At 35.2% G+C, this 25,921-nt stretch overlaps 1 protein-coding gene across 1 annotated transcript in view; it reads left to right on the top strand.

Moving 5' to 3' along the window:
- LOC148953840 (MOXD1 homolog 2-like) overlaps window positions 1-13,732 on the top strand; it is a 147,056-nt gene extending 133,324 nt beyond the window's left edge. The window contains exons 11-12 of the mRNA XM_089085666.1: window positions 2,487-2,658; window positions 10,350-13,732. Coding sequence (XP_088941792.1) covers window positions 2,487-2,658; window positions 10,350-10,748 — 571 coding nt within the window. The 3' untranslated portion in view covers window positions 10,749-13,732. The remainder of the gene's footprint in view (window positions 1-2,486; window positions 2,659-10,349) is intronic.
- Window positions 13,733-25,921: the final 12,189 nt, after the last annotated feature.

Below are 25,921 nucleotides of genomic sequence, written 5' to 3'. Positions count from 1 at the left end.
AATATGATAATACAAATCAAAAGATGTTATCGGGCTATATTTTAAGCCTCATGTAGACACCAAATACCGACGAAGACCACAGTGTTTTTCCGTCATAAAAACAAACAACTGGTAAAACAATAGGGAATATCCAAGATAGTGAAACTTGTTCAAACCTTAATGAATGCACTCAGTCAATGCTTTATACACAAATTTAATTAAAAACTGTTTGACAAATCAAACAGTTCGTGATAACGAACTGTAAGCAAGGAGCGGCCCGTCTCAATAGTAACCGTAAGTTTCATCAAGATCTCACCCATCAAAAGTTACGTGCTTGAGTAAATGTGCCTTATTTTCGAAAAAAGAGGGAAACACCCCATAAAAGTCATAGAACCTTAATGAAAATCACACCCTCAGATTCAGCGTATCAGAAAACCCTACTGTAGAGGTTTCAAGCTTCTATGTGCAAAAATGTGGCATTTTATATTTTTTGCCAGGAGAAAGATCACGAATGTGTGTTTAGTTGTTTGTTTTTTTCTTTTTTTTTTTCCAGGAGCGATTGTACTGACCCAGTGGTCCAAGAATGTAGCAGGAGGGCTCATTCAAACGCAAATTAAAAGTTCTAGTGCCCTTTTTAAGTGACCAAAAAAAATGGAGGACAACTAGGCCCCCTCCCACGCTCATTTTTTCCCAAAGTCACCTGATCAAAATTTTGAGATAGCCATTTTGTTCAGCATGGTCGAAAAATATAAAGATTATGTCTTTGAGGATGACTTAATCCCCCACAGTCCCCCGGGGCAGGGCTGCCAGTTATGAACTTTGCCCATTGTTTACTTATTGTATTGGTTATTGGGAAGTATACAGACGTTTTCAGGGGGAATTTTTCTGTTAGTGGGGGGGGGGGTCGGGGATTACGTGAGAAAATCCTTCCATGGAGGAATTTTCAATGGGGGAAGGGACATTGCTATGAAGAGGGCGCCGGATTTCCCAGCATTATTTAAATAAAGCGATCAGAAAATAAATAAGAAAAACAAGTTTTTAACTGAAAAACTTTTCGACTGAAAAATTTACAACATCAAAACTTAAAACGAACAGAATCTATTATTTATATGATCGGCTTCGCCCCCGAGTCAATACCTCGCTCTTTACTCTAAAGTTTTTTTAGGACTTTCATAAGAGCTATTTATTCTAATTAACGGCCTTTGTGATTAAGGGGTCATTCTTAAAGAACTGGGACATAAAATCGAACTTTAGCATAAAGAGCGAGGTACTGACTAGGAGGGCGAACCACCCTAGCATGCCTAATAAAAATATACGGATATAGAAGTTCGTTGCGTAAGTTAATTCGTAAGTTACGTATATTTATTACTAATACAAACGTTCGTAAATATAATTAAACAGCTTTCGAGAAAGCCATTTAGTCAAAGAAACGTAAAATTAATATGCAAATTTTGTTTTAATTATTCATGTACATTGAGCCAAAATCAAAACCTGTTTTAATTTAAAAACGTTCAGAAATTAAATATAAAAACAAGTTTTTTTTAACTAAAAGTAAGCAGCGATATTAAAACTTAAAACAAACAGAAATTATTCCGTATATGAAAGGGGCTGTTCCTTCCTCAACGCCTCGCTCTTTACGCTAAAGTTTTTTATTGTTTTAAAAGATAGAGTTGTGAGATAGAATCAAACTTTAGCGTAAAGAGCGATGTGTTGAGGAGGAAACCGCACCTGCCTTACGCGAAATAATTTCTGTTCGATTTAAGTTTTAATGTCGCTCCTTACTTTCAGTTAAAAAAAATTGTTTGTTTTATTTAATTATATTATAAAACCAATACCACTGAACTAGTTACAGAAAGAGCTATTAGGGTGTTTTTTTTTTTTTTTTTTTTTTTTTTTTTTTTTTTTTTTTATTCGGGTAGCTGCTAAAAAGACAAAAAATAGCATGGAAAACATGTTCCTAATCTTTATTTTACCTGAATGAATTGCCTTGTTTCGTGTTGTTCTATCTATCAGTCCTGGTTGAATATCGTTGAATTAATGATTCTGGTACTGGTTTAATTATTAAGTTTAGTTTTAAAGATTGCCTTTTATTTTAAGTCTCATGTTATGTATATAAATGTTTTGCTGGGGATGGGTCTTGGATTTAGAGCCGAAATATTCATTTAAGGTTTGAAAAAAGTTCACTGTCTCGGAAATTCTCTATTGTTTCACCTGTTGTTTGTTTTTATCATATAGATACTTTGCAGAAGGGTATTAATTAAAATTGAAATCGTTAGAGCTATCGAACCTTATATAAAAGTCCTCAAAAGAATCTAGTCTGAAAGTTAAATTTTAAGCTATCAAGTCTTGTTCTCGCATTTTCTGTCAGTTAAGGTGCAAAACTCTTCTGAAGATTTCTTAGATTCTGCTGTGAGTGGTAACAATGAAGCCAAAAACCTCTCAAGTTAACCAATAAACCTCTCTTGGTGATTCTGCATGGTAAATTCAAATAATTATATACTTTACAGAGGTGCTGGAAATGACATAGTAATTGAAGCTCCCGTGGAGTTGGCTGGAATGACCTTAGAAGACAGATTGAAAACAGTTAACTGGATGGACAGTTTTGAGGACTTCCAGAGAATCAGTGTCCAAGGACCTTTTAATCCTCTATGCTGGGCCCATGGATCCCCAAATGAAATGGTACGTTTTTACATAATTCAGTATACTGTCATACCTAGAGACAGTTGGAGATAACAAATACCGTAAAAATATGATTGAACACCGTACATTGTAATTATGATGTTGTTACTTTGCAAAAACCGATATATATATATATATAATTATATGGCCAAAGTCAAAGGTACAGATCACAAGCAAACCATGCAATTTTGTTCCCCATCTCACCTAAACACTTACCTGTTCTGTTGTTCTATATTACTGTTATTATGACTTCCCTACATATCTCCTATGCTAAGTTTTTCTTTTCCAATTTCATTAGTTAGGCAAGACGCATAATCGTTTTTATTTGCTGAACTTGCTTGAAGCATCATTTGAATTTAGATCACTTTTTATACTGGGCTATTAACCAAAAGAGTCAAATAACGAATGATTACGTTGTGAAAAAGCATCCAAAACCACATAGGGATATTTCGCTGATATTAGAAGTGAAATAATAAGGCCATTAATCTTCGCAGTCACAGTTAAATAGAAACGGGATACTTGTAAGATTTTAATTATCCCTGATAGTCGTAGTAAGATTGTTGTGATGTAGCGTTGTAATTGCAATTCTTCTGTTTAGGCAGTTATTAAAAGATGATAATAACGGCTTAGAGTTAAATTAAATATGCTTAGAGTAAACTATACTTATCATTTATAACCAAAAAAGCATACTTTATAATGGGTTCAGTAACTTAAAGGTAAGAGAAAAGTGATCGAAAAACGATTACAATGACAAACTCAAAAACTTCTCGGGGAAATTGTATTGGCGATAAAAAAAGAAAAGACAAACAAAATCAACTGCCATTTAAGATACCATATACTGGGGAGGTGGAAGGGGGTTTGAACCCCCCCCCACCCCACTCCTAGAATATTTGGCTGACTCGTAAAAACGCAATTAAAATGCATAAATGCACATTTTTAGTGCTTTTTAATAGTTGTTTCTCTACTCCCCCCCCCCCGAACAAAAAAATCCTGGTATGGCCCTTGTTATTATATAGAACGAAAAGTCTTATGAATTAAAAACTTCTCGTTGAGACTATTACCTAAAAAGAAGGGAAAAAAGAGAAAAAATGGCAAATCTTGAAGAAGTATGCAAACGAGAAGTATTCTTGAAGAAAAAATTTAGAGAAGAAATTCGAAAATAACAAGTCCGTAAATTCTCTTCAGGTAACAAAGAATTGGATGCAACAGCAAAGGTTAGCGTCCCCAATAAGCGTACCTATATTATTTAAAAAAATGTACCTCTGTTTGATTTATTACAATACCTCTATTTAGACAGTAGTTTTATCATTGAAGTACAAAGACCATCAGGTACGCACGCAGGAATTTGTTTCGGGGGAAGGGCAAATCGTTCAAATCCTTTGAGAAGCATCAGAAAACTATGGGGAAAAAATCGTGAGCTTTCGGGGCAGGGGGGGGGTGAGGTCCGGAGTCCCGCCTTCCCCTCTGTGCGTGCCAGAAGGCCATCAACAAAAAATAAAATCGCCCCTTGGACGCTTCTTGAGTGCCTTCAAACCATGTAACCGCACTTTTATGAGGTTTTTCTTTTAATCATTTCAAAATTATGAAACATTAAGGCAGTGTAAACCTCTTTTTAGTTCTTTATTTGTATGCCTTTTATATTGGCAGATGTAATGGTTTACGTAAATTCCAAAGATAGACGATAAACGTTGGTACATGGTCTTTATTAAATAACGTGATAATACACATTGAGAAAATAAGGTAGCACAAGAACAACTAGCTATGACGAAGGCGAAAGATGGACTGCCTTTAGAAATGAACCAAGAATATAACTTTCCTGGAACGGAAGTTCCAGGCCTGGGAACGGAAGTTCCAGGCCTGGGAACGACCCCTTTCCCACGACTAGCTTTAGTCCCAAGAGCTCCCCCCTGGACCGCTATCGTTGACACATAAATGCCCAACTAACTAAGAATTGAGATACCCGGAAAAGCTTCTCGAATTGATGTTAAATACTTTACAGCAGCATCATATTTGTGTCAGTGGTGCCACGTTGAAATAAGCAAAATTAATTGGTTAAATCCGACAACGCTTTTTGTCAATAAAAATTTAAGAATTAAAAATCTGTTTATTCCCAAAGACATCCGCAGCTTCAAAGGAAAGTTGTACCTTCTTAAGGTGTGTAGTGTCAACTTTGCTAGCAGATTTTTATTAATTTTTCGTGTTTTTTTGTTTTTTTGTTGTTTTTTTGGTGCATGGTAGGCTACTACCAAAAAACTGCTTAACCGAATATGGGGTTCTTTTCCTTACAAATTGAATTCCTGGTTTTTCCTTAATCAATAGCTTCTACTTAACCTATTAAAACTATCTGGTTTCATTTTAACTGTCCTTGGTACATTCAGCGCAAAGTAAAAACATCCTATGTTGCTATGGGTGGAGAAGTGAACTAATAAATGACGAAGATGACGAGTTCAAAAGCATTGTCGAGAAAATGTATCAAGCAGTTTCAAGTAAAATAAGAAATTTTATGGACTTTCTATAAATTGAAAATTAATGCCATTTAACTAATTTAAACTTTGCTCATTAAATCTAAGTTAAAATTAATTAAGGAATATATTTTTAAGACAAGACTACCTCATTTAATTTTCTAGACAGCTTTGATTTTCCAGTAATATTTTGTAAGACAATTGAAGAAAATGTTTTCTAATGAAGAGGTAGCTCGTTCTACCACCTCATGACTGTCTCAGAGCACCACTTCTGCTGACGAAGGTAATATCTTCTGCGACGCCGCGTCTCTTCGGGAGTCCATCACTTGGTGCACACGATTTTCGAAAGTGGGCAACTCCTTGATTCTAATCCATCAGCGACCGTCTCTAAGTCGGTACGAAATTCCCCAGGAAGTTTTTCCTTCATGATAAGATTTTTGTCCATTTGATAAATCACCCAAGTTTTGGATTAGCTAAGACAAAACACTTTACGCTTTGTAATTGGTGAACAGCTTGAAGGGTAATTAGAATTCCGCTTACTTTTTATGTCTGTTTTTTTGTGTTTTTTTTTTGCAAAAAAAAGTTTAATAATGAATGGTTACACCGCGAAGAAGCATCAAATTCACAAAACGACATTTTGTAGAGAATAAAAGTGACAGTAGTTTACTAATTTTCTCAATGCTAATGAGCTTGAATGCTGATTATATGTTTTTCATGATTTTTCCCTTTTCCAAATTTCTTTCCTTTTTTGGTCTTTCTTGCTTATTTGGGTCGCTAGATAATTCGAATTGAATTTATTACTCAAAATGCTTTATATCTCCTTTTTTTTAATTGCAGAAGTAGTTGATATATATAAAACTTTGATGAAATCAAGATTGCGTTTGTTTTCCTTAAAGGCAGACAGAAATCTTAAGGAGGCCCTGGACGATTAATCATTTTTATCAAAAGTTTCCGTCAATCCATTGATGTGTGCTTCAATCAATCTTCAATCGAGCCTTCAGCCCTTCAATCGCGACCAAAGCTAATTTAACACACTGCTTTTAGTCAAGATAATTGAGTCATTCAAACTTTCTATCAATCACCGTCAACGCTTGGCTCAAGCGTTAAACAGGTTCCTAGAAGGCCAATCATACTTGAGTCAATCGATTGGCGAAAGCTTTTGATCAAAATGATTGACGGTCTAGGGCCTCCTTACTCATAAAAGGAACTGTTCGTTAGCACCAATTGAAACGCCAGAATGTATTTTTTTGTTATTTTGCTCTCGTGCAAAACTTAGTTGGTTAATATTTCCAGGCCCTTCTTTACAGGCCATTGAGCCTTTGGGAGAATAGTAACATGTCATATTGTATGTGTATTTAACACGTAAATCTTATCAGCGTTTACAGCTGTTGCTGCCGAGAGTGGCGTAAATAGCGTAAATGCGTTCCATCTGGCGATAGTGGGATAAACCGCACTGATTAATTTCTTGCCATTACACCATCGGAAAAAGCAAGCTTTAATTGTATTTGTGATCAGCGTAAAATGTTTTATTACACCCAATTATATTTTTTGAAAGGAAACTTTTGCCGTTGTTAAATTCCGTTTAGACATCTTGAAAATTGTTTTCAGCCGTATATGTTCTTTAATTGGTACCAATTATTTGCTATGAAAAGTATCCCCTTCTTCGTCTGATAGTTGAACCACCCAAATAAATTTTGGAGCCCTCAAAATGAATTTTATTGTTTTTTTTCCAAAATTTACTTCATAAATTTGTAGAGTTTTGACATCTTTTATTCTTTTATTGAAGAATATAATTTTTTTGTATTAAAAAAGAAAAAAAGAAAATACATGTCAATTTTTGTCTACTATCAACGATAATAGCTTGAAATGAAGCCGGTACAAATTTATACATATTTTTTCCACTAAAGTAGTCAAGAAAACCATTTTACTGTATATTTGAGGTACTTGTGCGTTATATACGACACACGAAAGAAGTCAAGTTTGGTTAATGCTAATGAAATAAGATAAAATTTGATGAAAATATAATAGTTTAGAAACAAATTTGGGCTATATATTTGCACATTTGGGGGGAGGGGGTAAAGCATAGCATATTAAATACGTAACCTAGCCTAGGTACCTTTCCCTCCCCACATCCCTCCCCTAAACCCCAAAGAACAAAAGTTTAAATATTGTAAATGCAAGAAGAAATCACGCTCTGCGATCCATTTATCCATTGCAAATACCCGTTTGACTGGTTTCCTGTAGTATTTCCTTGTACAGTCTACAGCGCTGTGTAGGATATGATGCACAAGTACCATATTTTATTTTGTATATTTATATATTTTTTATAATATGTATTTTATATCTCTATTTTTGTTGATAAATTTATTTTATTAATGATTTTTTTATTATTTTGAAATATCATTAAATTACTTTAGGCTTACTATAAATATTGTATTAACTTATTTTAGTAATGAATATTATTAGTATTATTAATGATATTAATAACAATTTATTAAATTTTTTTAAATAAAGATTACATTTTTTACATAATATTTTTATGTTTGTATATTTTTATAATCTCTTTCCGTGGCAAAATAATAACTTTCTCTTAGAGACAAAAATAAACCTCTCACTTTTCTTTCTGGGATAATGCAAAAGAGACACTTAGGATAATTAGATGGGACTCTAAAGTGGTATGTTTATAAGTATTCTATACTGATTAAGCAAGGGTCCCTGTTATTCCCCCTCTTTAAACTTTTTTGTAGATCGGAGAAGCTTCCCAATTTTCCCTGATAATAAAAACTGCATGACACCTTTTTCATATTTTTCTTGAATATAACTTTTTAGATATAACTCTGAAATTCGTCGTCTTTATATGGTGTGTGATATTTAGTTTATACACATAGGCTATGGTTTATTTATGGTTTATAATTATGGTGTGTGATATATGGCTTTAAATGGTGTATAGTCTTTAAAGTGCTACATCAAATTTCAAAAGTTCAAGGAATAGAAAGAAATGGGGGGGGGGGCTCTTGCATTTTTTATATTTTCTGGGAAAATTGGAGTGCTTTCCCATTCTCTAAAAAAGCTCAAAGAGGGGGAATAGCAGGGACCCTTGCTTAATCAGTCCTGAATGATTATAAACATACCACTTTAGAGCCCCATCTCAGGAGAGCCAAAAATGCGGAAAAATATATTTTGGCTTTTTCTTATTGTTTTTAATAACAAGTTGGTAAGAGGAAGGTTTTTTGAGGCGTCCAAGATACGGCGAAAATAATTTTGATATGAGAATATCTGGTTTCCAAATATAAACCTGTTTTTGCTCCCTCAATTGTTAATAATTTTCTATTTGTGAAAAATTGTAAAATACAAAAATTTTTACCTAATAATTCCCGGAAACGTCTGTATTGGGCGAGATATTTAAAGATGGGGCAGTGTGCTTATCAATGCAAAGCTGAGATTCAAAAACGTTTTTCAAACTACAAAAGATTTTAATTACAGTAGTAACAGCTTTCTCTCAGCTCGCTTTTCTCTTAGATTTTTTTTTTGTTATTAAAGCTGATACCAAGATTTTTTTTTTTTACAGTCCTTATTTTTGTGAGTGAAAAAAGAGGACGTAGCGCATTTTGGCAAAAACGAGAATTATAAAGGTCTAGGGAAGTAATAAGATAAAAGAAAATGGATTAAAACCCATCGTTTGAACTTGCTTTTTTTACGGCATAGGATGTAAATCGAATTTTTCCCAAAAATGTCACCTAACGCCCGATGAGCCGAAGCCGATTTTTTATATGATTTCGAAGTTTCCGTCTTTGTTTATTCTTCACAACAGTACGAGGCAAAGATGTAGATAATATTCTTTGGTAGGAGGCGGCGAATTCGTCATAATAAGATAAAAGGTTAAAAAAGTTAAAAAATTTATTTGATTTTATTGCTTATAAGGAGAGAGTCTGAACTTCCAAATATTACCTCTTGCTCATTCTCAAGATAAATTTTGTTTTCGCTAAATTTCGCTAAAATTCGCTAAATTTTGTTTGAAATGCTTCCTTATTGAAGATTCAGTTTTTATGTGTTTTTCATTTGTTCTTTTAGTATTTCTGTTATTTCTTTGTTGCTGCTGTGGAATGCTCTCAAGGGTGAGGTCGGAATATGCAGCGTTATTTTCATTTTTCTAAATCGTTGATCTTAGAAAATTCTCGTTTTCGTTGTTGGTTTCAAATTACAGGATATTTGACCAATTATTAAATATATATATAGATTATTTTAGTATTCCAACTCTAAATAAAGGAATGAATAGAAGGTTTTCAACTTATGACAACTTATGATAAAAAAAAAAAAAAAAAAAAAATAAAATCCAGACTTGACATTGGCAGCATTTAAGAAAGCAAACAGGCATGTGTTTATCTAAACAAGAAAGAAAAAACTATGCTTAGTTTCAGTGTTAACAGTGTTTATTAAGCATAAAGGAAGGGAAATAGTTGTTCCGCTTCTAACTAATGTTTGAAGCTGAAGGTAATTTCTCATTTAAATAATTGAAGTAAAATCAAGAATAAGATAAAATAATAACTTCACTATTTCCTTTTCAAGTAAGAAGGAAAATATTGAAGACTTTCCAGGCTTCAATTAAATGAACAGGTCACAACCATGATGGCCAAATCTTTTTTCGCAAAAAAAGTTCCTTGCTTTACAATGAAAAATGTTTTTTACATTAGTCACTAAAGGATAAAAACTAAAACCAAAGATTTTAAAACCGTAAACGAATATATAACCCCATAGTAAATGAAACAGGGAGGTTGTTAATATAAAAATACGTTTGCGCGACCGCTGATTTAGAAAAAATAAAGTTAGAAAATGAAAAAAAGTAGGGGTTACAAAATTTGATCAAGAGAAACTTAATTGTTGCTAATTATACAACAGTTTGTTATGCATATATCGAATTATAATGGCTTATTTAAGTTGGAAAATAATGTCGAGAAAAAACAGTTGATAATCTCTTTAGAAACATATTATGCTATCCAGAGCCGATCCAGGTCAGCTACCCCGGGCACCAATGCTGGGGGTGGGGGCTAGGGGATTTCCCACTCTGATCAAAATGCTCACTTTGATTCGGCCTTTTCTTGCTTATATTTGGGTTGGGAAGGGGAGGAGGTTTAATTAATTTTTCACTGGACACAACCAACCCTAGGAACGGCTGTGATACTATCCCCTTGTTCCTCAAAATATTGGATTAAAACCAGTTGTATTTTATAGGGCTCACTGTACCGATCATACCCCCCAAACGTTTCGGAAAGTGTTGACACACCAGAAAGATGTGATAAGCCTCCCAGACGAATGATCAATTTGCCTCTTGAGCCAGTCACACCAACAACAACAACTAACCGCTACAACAAAGACTCTGCAAAAGAAATCTTTGAAGAAGAGACAAACATATTACAGCAAGACAAAAGTGACGTTGATGATTTCCATAGAAACGGAATTATCTATAGGAATCAGTATGAACGATGGGGCCCACGGCAAGAATTGTCCGATTATTATGATAATAATTTAAGCAGTTTCAGGACAAGCAGTGTTACCCCTATGCAAGGGTTTCTATGTTGCCCCTATGTGGGTTTGACAGTTCTTTTAATTATGATGTTCATTGCAAGATAGTAGTACAATATGATTTAGTGCAATGAAATTTTTGTATACGTGACGGCTTGTACTGTAAGGTGCAACAAGTTTCAAGACCTGCAGTTACCGAGCGACATTTCAGGTCACAAGGGTGAAGAAATTGGGATTAGTATGGCTTGAAAACTTTGTCCTGGGAAGGATGGTACTCGCTAACACTGCATTTATTTAGTGTTTTTGGCCTGTAATTGTCTGTTATTTCTTGGCCCCCTCTCTCTTTTCTGAGCTGTCGCTGATTCTGGGAGGCTCTTGTAAGAACAGGAAGATAAGTGCAAATAAACATATTTTGAGGGGAAGGGCATTTGAAAAGGCAAGTATAATAGGCGGAATAGGCAAGTTTTGTCAACAATTCAGGAAATCATGAGTAAACCCGTGAAATCTTGAGATCTAGGGGAGTGGGGCGGCAGACCCGAAGGTTACTTCTTAGCCCACCTATAAAAAAGATCATTTGTACCCTTGAATACAACCCCCCTTCAAGTGTGTCCTTCCACTTACATGGACACATGAAAAGGTAGCTTAATATGTTTTTAAATTTAATTGCTTTATTTGTGTATTGGTAGGTTTTTTCTTATAGAGCTCATGATTAGAATATTTTCCTTTCTTGGTGTAACAGCTTTTTGCTCCAGTTTAAAAACGTTTGTCAAATATTAGTCACTCCGTAAATCATGTTTATCCGTATTCTAAGACAATTATCGATTGACTGAAGTGTCCTTTTCTTTTTTATTTTAAATCTGATTCATTTAGCCCTGGTTTTAGAACTGCCTGAAAACTAAGCTTTTTTAGGTATAGGCTTCTTTGGAATCTAGTCAATTTAGTTTCCAGTTCGCTTTGTATTGACCCGTTATTTCAATCATCGGAGAGACGAACTTGCAGGGGACTTTCCAAACCGGAACTACGAAGCGTTTGAGAAAAAAGACGCTATTTAAAATAAAATACCGTGGTTACGACTGAAATCTTCCGATTTCTACTTAAAACAGATCACTTCCAATTAGTTCTTGAAAGCCCGGGGCGACTTGGTTGCCTCGACTGTTGGGTAGTTTAATCTTTAGAATTGGGTTTTGAAGAATTGGGTATTATTTACACTTTTGATTGTCCTAATGTGGCCTCATCTTTTTATGTATTTATAAATGATAAAGGAATAGTGTTGGGTTGAAATATATATATATTTTTTCATGAAATATCAATAAATCACTATTTAAATACTGCCGGTCTTCTTAAAGCGTGAAAGCTGGCGTCTAAGACTGATTTTAATTCTAGTTGAATTTACAAGCTCCGTTTTTAGCTTACAGCCAACAAGGGGTTGAACATGGGTTGTGTAGATTATCGTTTGAATGCTCTTGTTTGGGTCTTCCAGAACCATGGTCAACCATGCTATTCTGTTTTTGAAGAACCCGTGTTCAACACGCTTTGAAGATAAAACCCGTTAATGAAAACGTTGAAAGTTTCGGTGGGTCCAACACGGAGACCTTAAAACGATCTTTGTCGAACCCGCTTCAATTTGGTGCCTGGAAATGGGGCTATCCTATATAAAATTATCGAACCCTGATTAAGATATGTCTAATCTTGATAACTTTTTAAGAGACCATCTGAGCCGATCTGATATTTTTTATTTATTTTATAGTTATAATCATAGTGTGGTTCATAGCCACCAAAAATATCAAATTCAAAAACCCCAATAGACATGAAAATTCAAAGCTTTTCTGAAACCACAGTTTTGATGTGATCTACATCGAATGATTACTTCTTAATATTATACCGAATATTTCCTTCGCAAGTCTAAATGATTTTAGTACTTAAATGGTAGAATGATTAATATGTTTGAAGTATTTATTAAGTGTTTCAAAATACAAATAAAATTTTCCAGTATAAGGATAGTCAATTATACCCTTTTACTATTAATTGTAGAAATCATGTATTGATCAGAGTATTGCGATATGCTTTCGGAAGCAAATAACAGCAAAAATATTGTAAAAACAGGAAAAGATCGAATGTTCTCGCGTTAGTGGGAAGGTCGGCAGTGGTGTCAAAAAATGTCTGTTAATTATTTTAGAGTAATACAAGAAAATAGGAATGAATTCTTTTTGCTAAAACCCTACAAGGACAATGTTCTTTACCTTTGTTCCCTGTGTGTGGTTAAATCCTTAACGTTATAAAATCTACCTTTATTGTGTGTAAGCGTTGGTAACTCAAGAGAAAATTCGTTTATTTTTATGTATTAATTCACCAAAGTTGTAAAACTAGCTTACAAGCCCGGCCTGCTCAGTAGATAAAGTATCAGAGTTCATATCTCTGGGTCATGGATTCCAAATCGACGTTAAATGTTTTTTTCTGTCGTTAAGAAATAAGCCAATAATCATTGGTTGAAAAATTCGTGGCTGGCCTAGGAGCTGAACCCAAGATCCTCCGGTGACTAGCCGGAACTTAAAACCCCGGATCAAGGTGCACACCTGGCGTTTTTTTTTCATAATTTATATTGTAAACTTCGTTGTTGGAAGAGTAAAGTTGTTTTTTTTTTGTCAAATTTTTTTCTCAATTTTTTCAAATTTTTTTTTATTAATATTATTTCCACAAATCAGTTGTTGGTCTTTTTTTGTGCATCAAGGTATAGCATCTGGCCAACATGTACATATCTTGAGTTCAGCTAAGAGGTATCCAGCTTGTATCCTGGAGGGAAGGGGTGGATTCAACCTAAAATTCAAGAAAACCTTTAGTATATCTAATAGGGTCCAACTGTCAAGCTGAAGGACTCTATTAGAAACTGCTTGCTGACTGGAATTGGTTTACTCACCGGACATGAAGATCATCGTACTATTAAGCTGCACAGGCTGTTAATTTTCTTTTATCAACAGATTATTTTTAGATTTCCTTGAATATATGTGATATTGACTTAAAATAATATTATGTTGCGTTTGTATATTATCATGTACAGATTTAATTTTTTACACATATAAATAAATGATTCTATGTTCAAGTACAATTTGTTTCAGAATTCAGAAAAGAAAAAGGTATTATTTTTCAGCTAGATATTTGCAGTGGAAATTTCATAAGCACCAAGTATAAACAGTTCAAAGTAAAAGTACTAATGTACAATTTCGTTATTTTGTGGAATTTTGGCTCAAAAATATCATGGATCAAATTGGGTCAGTTACTGATCGAATTCCCCTAACGTTGGAATGGACACTCGCCAGGGCAAAGGAAAAACAGTCAATTTTTTTTTTTATGAAATAGCAGAGACAGGTAAGTCAAACAGAATAGAATAGAATTTATTTGCGCTAAAGGCCCATAGGTCATGGCAAAAGAGATAAACAAAGAACCATTACAAATAAATTGCACATAACCTAACATAATCCTACAGAAATCTACTTCTATAATTCATCGCGAGACGAAGGAATCGTGCCAAGCTTCTGATACCCATAAATCACTCATCCGCACGCACATTCACCAACCACTCAAAATCATAAGCCCCCCTACCAAACACTTTCAGTCTCCAATCACTCAGCTCCTCACATTCACACATCAAGTGATACACGCTCTCATCTAAACATCCACACATAGGACAAAAAAGGACCAGCCTTTGACTTTTCCCTCCCGACAAACTTTCCTCTTTGGCCTAGTGGCAAACTATCAGCCCTCATTTCAATTAATAACTATATTTCATTTTTATTCAAACCCACCCTAAGAAATAAAAATTCACCCCAAATCTCCTTCGACCGACAATAAAGCCGCAGTGAATTCGAAATTGAACGCTGGGCCTGCCATGCCTGTATTTCTTGGTCCTGTAAAATCCTTTCAACTACTCTACATACTTCATCCCCCATATTCTCGAGCCCTAGGCCATCCCCGCACATATGGCTTAGTCCTCAGTGATCTAATACACTCTTAATTTGGCACGGCCATCCCCTACCTGAGCGGCCCTTCAACATTTCTAAGTAAGCAGCCTTCATCACCCGCACCCTAGGCATCACGAAATTTTTTTCCCAAAGTCTAACCATGTTAACTAGCCTACAACTTCTTAAAGAAAACAAACCTAAATCACCTCTTACTACTAAACTATTTGTGTGCTTACTTATCCCTAGCCACCTCTTATAATATCCTAATTGCACTGTTTCTAGCCTATCACCCTTCACATACCCCCAAACCTCAGAACCATAGTGCATTACGCCTAAAATTTTAGCCCTGAAAACCTCTTTAACTACTTGGAACTTTTTAATATCCCTCAGCTGACTTCTTAATACCATATAACAACATGCCTTACCTTTTTCGATCCTACTTTCTATATGGGTACTAAATAAATTTCCTTTCGCCTTAAACTTAACACCAAAATATGACCATTCCTCCACTAATCTAGCGCTTTTACCCTTAAAACTAAATTTAACATCCTCCTCAAGTCTACCACATTTACGGAATACTAACACTACGGTTTTATCCACATTCAGTTCTAACTTTTTCCTATCCAAATAATCACCTAAAATATCAAAGGATTTCTTAAGGTTCCTTTGTGAATCTGCGACCAAAACAATATCATCTGCGAACAACATCATACAAATTAAAACGATGTCTAAACTCACCATTGGCGCCTCCTTCTTTTCCATAAACGCCACTACAGAATTTATAAACAGGGCGAATAATTTAGGAGAAAATGTGCAACCCTGTTTAACACCTTTATATCTTCTAACTACCCTTGAAACTTGCCTACCAACTCTCACAACCGCTCTAGTAAACCTATACATTTGAACTAAAACTAACACAAATGGGATTGGGAGACCTATCTCTAACAAACTTTCCATTAATATAAACCTACAAACATTATATAAAGCTCCTTTAATAAATGCCATGTATAACCTTCCTTTTTTAGCACTAGTATATTTATTAACTAAAGCCTGCAGAATAAATATATTATCAAGCGTCCCAAAACCTTCTCTAAAACCCGCTTTAACCTCATCTAAAACCTCCCTATTTTCTAACCACCTCCTTAGTCTAAGGTCTAATACCTTACAAAATAACTTCGGTAAACTATTCCCTAAATGAATTTATCGATAATTCTTACGACGATACCTATCCCCCTTCTTAAATAATGGTATCATTACTGACATACTCCACTCTTCAGGACTCCTACACAAACCTATAAAAGCTGAAAATAAACTAATCAAAATTGCAGCAAAATATGTTTTTCCCCACATCTAAATTTTCATCGGGATCCCATCTGTAATACAGGAATCAACTCAAATATGAAATTGATTAAATGTCTGAAAATTTCATTGACCTAGATCAACTACTTATGTTCAAATGTTAGATAAAGTCTGTCTGGAAATCAATTGTAGATCCTAGAGGGACATCATATGATAACCTAAAAAAGTGGGAAATTCTAAAAAAGTGGAAAATTCTATTGTTTCAGCCCTCTCTTAATACAATGCCTACAGTCAACGGCCTGTGTATAATCTTCCCTCCGGGTCATCGCTCAAATTAATCAGGTATGCAATTTTGGTGTGTATTTTTATCGTTACCATTTAACGCCTGAAAAATCGAGCTGAATTACTATGATGCCACGTTTCTTACAGTGCTAAAATTATAGTAATCAGTAGATTTGAAATAAGTGTTCTATAAAATGTATGTTCTGCTACTTCTTTTACGGTTTCATATATAGGATTCACCGTAATTTCCACGAAGATTTTTCCCGGAAATCAAAATACGCTGAAAATTTGCCCCAGAACCTCTCCACATGCCTAAATTTAGTTGGCAAAGAGAAAGTAAGATAAATAAAAGAAATTTTGTATGAGAATTCTGTCAAATCCCCCATTGTAAAAATTCCCCGGGAAAGTTTACTCTCGGAGGTTTACCTCCCCTAAGAAAATTTTCCCCATGGAAACCTGCCCCAAGCACCCCCCCCCCTAAAAAAAATCCCTGTATACTTCCCAATAATAAATAGTAAACAATGGGTAAATTTTATAATCTAAAGAAATATCCCCAGGGGCTGTGGGGTGGGGTCAAGTTATTTCCAAAAGCATAGTTTTGGGACCTTTCAACTATGCTGAACAAAATGGCTATCTCAAATTTCGATAACAATTTCTAAAAAAAATAGGAAAAAAGGGACGTGTGAGGAGGGCTAGTTGCCCTCCAATCTTTTTGGTCGCTTAAAAACGGGTAGAACTTTTAATTTTCGTTCAAATGACCCCTCTCCTGACATTTTAGAACCATTAGTTCGATACGATCACCCCTGAAAAAAAAAACAAATATTGATTTTTACGGGGTGTTTCCCTCTTTTTCGAAAATCAGGCAAATTTTCTCAGGCTTGTAGCCTTGTATGGGTAATAATAAGATTAGTGAATCTTCTATATATATATATATATATATATATATATATATATATATATATATATATATATATATATATATATATATATATATATATATATATATATATATATATATATATATATATATATATATATATATATATATATATATATACAATATTGATTTAAAAATCCCGTTTTTCAGAGTTTCAGTTCCTATCAGAGTTTCAGCCGTTTCGCTCCTTAGTTACAGTTCAGTACCACCAGCGGTTTGAGAAATACATGCATGATACAGTTTTTGAAACTATAGTGAGTGAGGTAGGGGTCTGTCAAGATTGCATCCAGGGGAAGAGGTTAGGGGGGGGGGTAAAAATACCCTCCGAACAAAAATCCTGAATACGGACTTAGTCTCGTTCAAAAATGTCAGAAATCAAAGTTGTGCTTTTTTACTTTTTTGTCCTCAGCTCTGCATTATTTGTGGCCTCTCCCTAAAGAGGCAACATGATGCTTTGGATAAACATTTCATTTTACTGTATAAACAGTAAGCTCATCCAGGCATTGCTTAAAATTTTTGAAAGGTTGCCTTAACGACATGCTACGATCAATGTTAATCGAAACTATATTTCTTTCAAACATCATGCAATTTGAAGTCGTATCATAGACTAGTCGTAAGCTCTTTCGGTGCTCTCTAAGTTACCATCAGTTAGCATGGAAAAACTAGTTTCCTTTCACAATATCAGTAAATAGCTCTAGGTTTGTTAGAAATGTGAAAAAAAGATTTCTGGCGTGTGTAACGCTTTTCTAACAAGCTGTAAGAACGTTCTAGTTGAGCTTGGCTATGTTTTGTTATAGCGAATGGAAACAAATTTCTTTTTAGCTTTTTGATGCATGCAAAATCTCTGAAAGCTCAATAATTTTTGTTTAAGGTAAATCAAGAAATGGGCTTGTAAAATCCAATCTAAGTCACGAAACCAATCCTGAATTTTCCCCCTTTTGCTTTTTTAGTGCAAACGCAAAATAATAATGAAAGACGGACAAAGGTATTCATAGTAAAACATGAATTAAAGCTATATTAGAAAAACTATTTATTAGGATCAATGAGAAGGACGAAATTGCTTTTGCTGAGATGACAGTTGGTCTTAACTTGGCTCTCTGTCATCTATTTGTAAATTTTAACCTAAGATGTGGTGTCACATCCAATACGCAAGCACAGTGCAGATGCATATCCCCACCTAACTCTGGTGCAACACGGGTCATGGCTAAACTTTTCCAGTGCCCTTTAGGGTACAAGTCGCACATTTTGGGAAACACTGTTTTATAGTTTAGTACGTATCAAAGACATTAAAGCCATTTTTTATTTGCCACCCTGGTAACACGGCTCCAGCGAATCACAATTTTTGCATTTACCAGCAAAAAGCATTTATAATTCCCATCTTGGCACATAGATTGGCCTGCTATTTGTATGCTGGATAAAATTTTTAAGCAATTTTTAATAACATACACCCTTTTAAAAATCTGGACACCAATAGTAGTGTTTAATTTAGTTTCATACCTCCTCTAGTTGACCTAATGGAAAACTTGATACCATTCGCCAAAAAATCTGTTTACTTTCTTTGATAGCTTAGATACATTTACGCTATTTTGATTTGGTTAAATTTTAAGAGCAGAAGTAGCCCCGAAAGTTTGAACCTAATACCCTCAGTCGGTCTTGGGATAGTGCTGAGATGCCTTATTGGGAATCAATATTAACACAGTGCATTTTCATTTAATCTTAAGGAAACATATAGTTTTTAAACATAATGGGCAAATTGGAGGGTGGGCGTGGGAGGGGGATTAGATGTCCTCCAGTCGCTTTCGACTATTATGGGATTTAGCATTAATACAGTGCATTTTGATTTAATCTTAAAGGCAACATTTAGTTTATAAACATAATCGGCAGATGGGCGTCTTATCAGCCAAAAGGGCATCAGCCCTTTCTATTTTAAATCGAATGAGTCCTTTTCGAAGTTCTTACGACAACTCCTTCGATACGAAGCGCCCTGGTCGAAACAACAACAACAATAAAAATAATACATTATACCCACATCGATCTTTACTATAAACATATCAAGCCTTCCAATCGCTTTCGACTATTAAAAAAAGCACTAGACCTTTCGATTTCCAATCGAATGAGCCCTTTTTGAGTTTCTACGACAACGCTTTCTATAAACGCCCCTAGGGCATAAATTACAACCCTTAACCTAAGGGCTGTTAGGGTGGTTGTCATCCTCTAAGATCTAATTTCCATAACTTTCAACTACGTTAAACAAAATGGCTATATCCAAATTTTGATTGGATGTGTTTGGGAAAATGGTGGGCGTGAGAGGAGCGTTAGTCGCTCTCCAATCACTTTCTGCTATTAAAAAAGGCCCTAGCCCTTTCAATTTCCAAACAAATGAGCCCTTTTGAAGTTTCTACGAAAACGGTTTCAATAAAAACCTTATATGCCCCCAGGGCATAACTTGCAACCCTTGCCCTGAAGGCTAGGGGGGGGGTTGTCATCCTGAAAGACCTAATTTCCAAAACTTTCTACTACGTTCAACACAATGGCTATCTGAAAATTTTGATTGGATGTGTTTGGGGGAATGGTGGGCGTGAGAAGGGGGTTAGTTACGCTCCAATCACTCGACTATTAAAACGGGCACTAGCCCTATCAATTTCCAATTGAATGAGCCCCTTTTGAAGTTTTTACGACGACTCTATCTATGAAAAGCTTATATGCCCCCTGGGCATAACTAACAACCTTTGCCCTGAGGCTTTTGGGGGTTTGTCATTCCTAAGTACATAATTTCCAGAACTTTCAACTGCGTTGAACAAAATGGCTATCTCTAAACTGTGATTGAATGTGTTTTGGGAAATGGTGGGCGTGAGAGGGGGTTTAATTACTCTCCACTCACTTTCGACTATTAAAAAGCACAATTTCAATTTCCAATCAAATGAGCCCTTTTTAGAGTTTCTACAACAACTTTCTGTATAAAGCTTATGTGCCCCCAGGGCCTAACTTACAACCTTTGCCCTTGGGGCTCTAGGGGGTTTGTCATCCTTAAATACATAACTTCCAGAACCTTCAACTACGCTGAAAAAAATGTATATCTCAAAATTTTGATTTGGATGTGTTTGGGAAAATGGTGGGCGTGAGAGGGGGTTAGTTGCCCTTCAATTACTTTCGACTATTAAAAAGGGCACTAGCCCTTTCAATTTCCAACTGAATGGACCCTTTTTGAAGCTTCTACAACATCGCTTTCTATAAAACCGTATATAACCCCAGGGCATAACTAACAACCCTTGCCCAGAGGGCTGTGGGGGGGGGGGGGTTGTCATCCTTAACGACCTAATTTCAAAAACTTTCAACTACGTTGAATAAAATGTCTATCTAAAAATTTTGATTGGATGTGTTTGGGGAAAAGGTGGGCGTGAAAGGGGGGTTAGTTGCCCTCAAATCACTTTCGACTATTAAAAAGGGCACTAGCCCTTTGAATTTCCAATCGAATGAGCCCTTTTTCAAGTTTCTAGGAAAAAAATTTCAATAAAGTCATTATATGCCCCCAGGGCAAGACTTTTAACCCTTATCCCGAAGATTTTGATACAAACGTGTTGTTAAAAAACGTAATTATCAAAATTTCGAACTACGAGAAATAAAATCGCAATCTAAATATTTTGAGCCGATATGTTTCGAGAAATGGTGGCCGTGGAATGGGTGTTAGTTGCCTTCCAATCACTTTCGACTATTAAAAAGGGCACTAGCCATTTCAATTTCCAATCGAATGAGCCCTTTTTGAAGTTTCTACGACAACGCGTCCTATAGAAACCTTATATGCCCCCAGGGCATAATTTACAGCCCTTGCCCTGAGGGCTGAGAGGGGGGGGGGGGTTGTCATCCTCAAAGACCTAATTTCCAGAACTTTGAACTGCGTTGAACAAAATGGCTATCTTAAACTTTTTTTGGATGTGTTTTGGGAAAAGTTGGGAGTGAGAGGGGGGTTACTTGCCCTCTAATCACTTTCGACTATTAAATAGGGTACTAGCCCTTTTAATTTCCATTCGAATGAGCCTTTTTTGAAGTTACTACGACAACCCTTTCTATAAAAATCTTATGTGCCCCCAGGGTATAACTTACAACCTTTGCCCTGAGGACTGTGGGGGAGTTTTCTACTCAAAAACATAATTTTTATCTGGAAATCAACTACACTGAACAAAATAGGCTATCTCAAAATTTTGATTGGATGTGTTTCGGTAAATGGTGGGCGTGGAACGGGTGTTAGTTGCCTTCCGATCACTTTCCCCTATTAAAAGGGCACAAGCCACTCCAATTTCCAATTGAATGTGCCCTTTTCGAAGTTTCTGGGACAACTTCTTTGATACAAAATGCCCTGGAATAAAGAAAAAAAAATAATAAATAATACATTGTGCCAACATCGTTCTGCCTATGATAATAGTATTTAATTCAACCCGAATTTATTCCAAGCTGTTACATTGGCAAGAGCGCCAATCATCTGAAAACGTATCAAGTATCGCATGAGATACACGATCTATGCGTTGAAACACCTTTAAATGCCGTTTCGTTTGGGGGAGACAAGGGGGTCATGTCACTCTCTTGATATTTCGTCATAAAAAGGGAAAAAAGTCAAGACAATTCAAGAGAAGCACGATCTGGTACTGGTACATTAAACGTACTCTTTTATAGTCTGTTAAAGAAGTAAAGTTTGGTTAATGCTAATAAAATAAAATAAAATAGAATGAATATATATTAGTTTATAAACAAATTTGGGCTATATATTTGCACATTAGGGGGTGGGGGTAAAGCATACCATATATTAAATACGTAACCTAACCTAACCTAACCAGAGACAGATACCCGGTTATAATAATTTATGAACAAAAATTATAAGAATTACATAATTGGCAAATCCCAAATTGTAATTTTAACATTCATATTAGATCATCCGTTTCACTCAATTCCACTCTAACAACTGTTTTATGACCGGGTATCTGTCCCAGTATCTGTAGCATCTCCAGTTTGACATTCCATTTCCATATACATCATAATTATAAAAGAGTACGTTTAGTGCACTAGTACCCACGATCTTTAGCAAGAATTAGTTCGACACAGGCAATAGGCTACGACTTTGAAAGTACTGCGCATAAGTACACGAAAAATATGTTGACTCGCTCATGTTTTGTGATACATAACTAGAAAACAAAGAAAATAAGAACTTCAAGTCGGCTTGCATTGTAGATCAAGCAACCTGTATTTTCTTTCTCATGCTTCTAATCCATCCTCTGCTAAAATTAAATAAAAAAAACAAGTTTTTTAAACTGAAAGTAAGGAGCGACATTAAAACTTAAAACGAACAGAAATTATTCCGTATATGAAAGGGGCTGTCCCCTCCTCAACGCCTCGCTCTTTACGCTAAAGTTTTTTATTGTTTTAAAAAATAAAGTTGTGAGACAGAGTCAAACTTTAGCGTAAAGAGCGAGGCGTTGAGGAGGGGACAGCCCCTTTCATATACGGAATAATTTCTGTTCGTTTTAAGTTTTAATGTCGCTCCTTACTTTCAGTTTAAAAAACTTGTTTTTTTTATTTAATTTCTGATCGTTTTTTAGTTAATGCAGCTTTTATTTGCATAAAAATTTTACTTTTCTTTTGCTAAATGGATGTCTTTACAAATTAACTTACGTAACTAACTTCTATATTCGTATATTTTTCTTCTGGCAAAAAATACAAAGTTGCAGATTTTTGCAGATATGAGCTTGAAACCTATGTAATAGGGTTTTCTGATACGCTGAATCTGACGGTGTGATTTTCATTAAAATTCTTTCACTTGTAGGGGATGTTTCCCCCTCTTTAAAAAATTGGGTAAATTTTCTCAGGCTCGTAGCCTTTGATGAGTAATACTAAACATAATAAAATTTATATATTTAGAATCAGCATTATAAACACCTTCTTTTGATACATTTATTGACATCAAATTCCGTTTTTAAAAGTTTCGATTACTATTGAGCCGTATCGCTTGTTTTTTTATTGTTTTTTTTTATTACGTATATGGTATTACGTATATGAGGGGGTTCTCCCCTTAGTCAATACAACGTTCTTCACGTTAAAATTTAAAAAAATTTTTATTCAAAAACCCCTGAATCACAATCGCCTTTTATTTAGAATATATAGCTATTTTTAAATAAATAAAAAAAAATTGTAGCGTAACGAGCGTGGTATTGACTTGGGGGAGAACCCCCCCTCACATACGTTATAAGTTCTGTTCGTTTTAAGTTCTAATATTCCTTCTTACATTTCAGTTGAAAAAACTTGTATTTTTTTATTTAGTTTCTGATCGTTTTTTAAATAATGCTTGGAAATCCGGCGCCCCCTTCATAGAAATGTCCCTTACCCCAAAACATCCTCCACGGAAATATTCTCCAGAGTAACCCCTCCTCTAGCCCCCCCCCTCCAGAAAAAATCCTTCCTGAAAATGGTTGTATGCTTCCCAATAACCAATAAATAATGCTGGTAAGTCCGGCGCCCCCTTCATGGCAATTTCCCTTCCCCCATGAAAACTTCCTTCATGAACAGATCCTCCAACATAACCACCGACCCACCCTTCCCTCCCACAACCAGAAAAAAAAACTCCTGAAAACTTATGTATACTTCCCAATAACCTATACTATATGTTAACATTGGGTAAAGTTCATAACTTTTAGCCCTCCCTCTGGGAACTTTGGGGGATTAAGTCATCCTCAAAGACATAGTTATCATATTTTTCGACCATGCTGAACAAAATGGCTATCTCGAAATTTTGATCGGGTGACTTTGGGAAAAAGCGTGGAGGGGGCCTAGTTGCCCTCCAATTTTTTTGGTCACTTAAAAAGGGCACTAGAACTTTTAATTTCCGTTCCAATGATCCCTCCCACGACATTCTAGGACCACTGGGTCGATACGATCACCCCTGGGAAAAAAAAACAAAAAAAACAAACAAACAAACAAATAAACACGCATCCCTGATCTTTCTTCTGGCAAAAAATATAAAATTCCACATTTTCGTAGATAGGAGCTTGAAACATCTACAGTAGGTTTCTCTGATACGCTGAATATGATGTTGCGATTTTCATTAAGGTTCTATAACTTTTAGGGGGTCTTTCCCCCTTTTTTTGAAAATCAGCCAAATTTTTGATGGGTAGCGTAACTTTTGATGGGTAGCACTAAACTTGATGAAAGTTATATATTTGAAATCAGCATTGAAATCTTATTCTTTTGATATATCTATTGGTATCAAAAACCCGTTTTCTAGAGTTTCGGTTACCATTGAGCCGGGTCGCTCCTTACTTACAGTTCGTTACCACGAACTGTTTGATGTATCATAGTCTAGTTTATCCAGAAATTTCCATTCAGCATAAAAATGCAGTTAATATTCTACCCTTGCTAGAAGGTACTGAAAACTCCCAATGAACTAAATTACGAACTCTATCATTCGGGCTGTAGTTTTGAATTAACTGGCGGGGCATAGGAAAGGTGTTCCATAATTAATTGGCATTAAAGCTTCAGTAATGCTTCTGAACTCTGGAGTTTGGCATACCCCCCCCCCCCCAAAAAAAAAATCTCCCTGGAAAATTCCACCTGACAATTTCCCGCAGAAAAACTCTTGTACAAGTAAAATTGAGCAGCCAAAGGGAAATTAAGACAAAAAAAGAATGAAGAAAAGAAGGGACTATAGAAAGTCTACCTACATTTCAAAATATGTATATGTACAATTTATGTTGTAGAAACAAACAGTTCGTGGTCACGAACTGTAAGTAAGGAGCGACTCGAACCAAAAGTAACTAAAATTCTAAAAGAAGGAATTTTGATAACAATTACTTAAAAAAGATAGAATAAATAGTAAAAAAACTTACCGAAAAGATCTATTTTACATAAAACACATAAGAAAAATTGTTTTTTTCTTATGCTGACTTAAAATATGTAAAGTTCGTTAAGTTTAATATTACACATCAAACGCTACGAGCCTGAAAAGGTTGCCCAATTTCCGAAAAATAAGGGAAACGGCAAATGATATTAATGAAGATCACACCACTAAGTTCAATATATTATGGAACTCTACTGTGGAAGATTTAAGCTCCCATCTACTAAAAATGTGGAATATTGCATTTTTTCCCCAAAAAAAGCTCACGGTGTATAGCAGTGGGACCAACTTCCAGATCAAGTCCATTGGAAATAATTACTCGAACATTCTTAGTCCTAGCCTGTTAGCTCTGTGCAATTCCACGATAGGTTAACTCTTCTACAGTTCCCACTATTTTTATAGTTTGAAATTATTTTCTATAACCTTTATCTTACCCTGCTGTTATAACTTATTCTCTAAAAACACACAAAAATGAACTAAAATAAATGAAAATGCAAAAATAAATACAGGAGGATTTTCTATATCCTACGTTCAGCCGATATTTTGGAACTTAGGCAGAATATACGGGAATTTTCAGCAGGCGTAATTTTACACCGAGGTTTATTTCCTGGGAGGACTTTTTTGGAGAATTTTCCAGGGAGGGGGAATTTTTGGGTTGGAATACTCCTAACACCCTAAATTCTATTTTAGAAATCTTGCCAAAGGCAAAATTTGTTCTATAGAATGGCTATGACTTAAAGTATATTTAGATGACATCAAAATAACCTTTTCAAACAGTTTGTCATGGTAACGAACTGTAAGCAAGGAACGACGCGGCTAGATAGTAACCGAAACTCTAAAAACCGGAATTTTGTGACATATTCGAAAAAATGGCTTATTATACTGATTCCAAGTTCTTAAGATTCATTAAGTTTAATGCTACCAATCAGAG

This window comes from Artemia sp. Qi Xiang Cuo, chromosome 3, assembly GCF_049724085.1.
Source record: "Artemia sp. Qi Xiang Cuo chromosome 3, ASM4972408v1, whole genome shotgun sequence".
In the NCBI taxonomy this organism is placed as follows: Eukaryota; Metazoa; Arthropoda; class Branchiopoda; order Anostraca; family Artemiidae; genus Artemia; species Artemia sp. Qi Xiang Cuo.
This window is presented reverse-complemented; position numbering and strand designations above follow the sequence as displayed.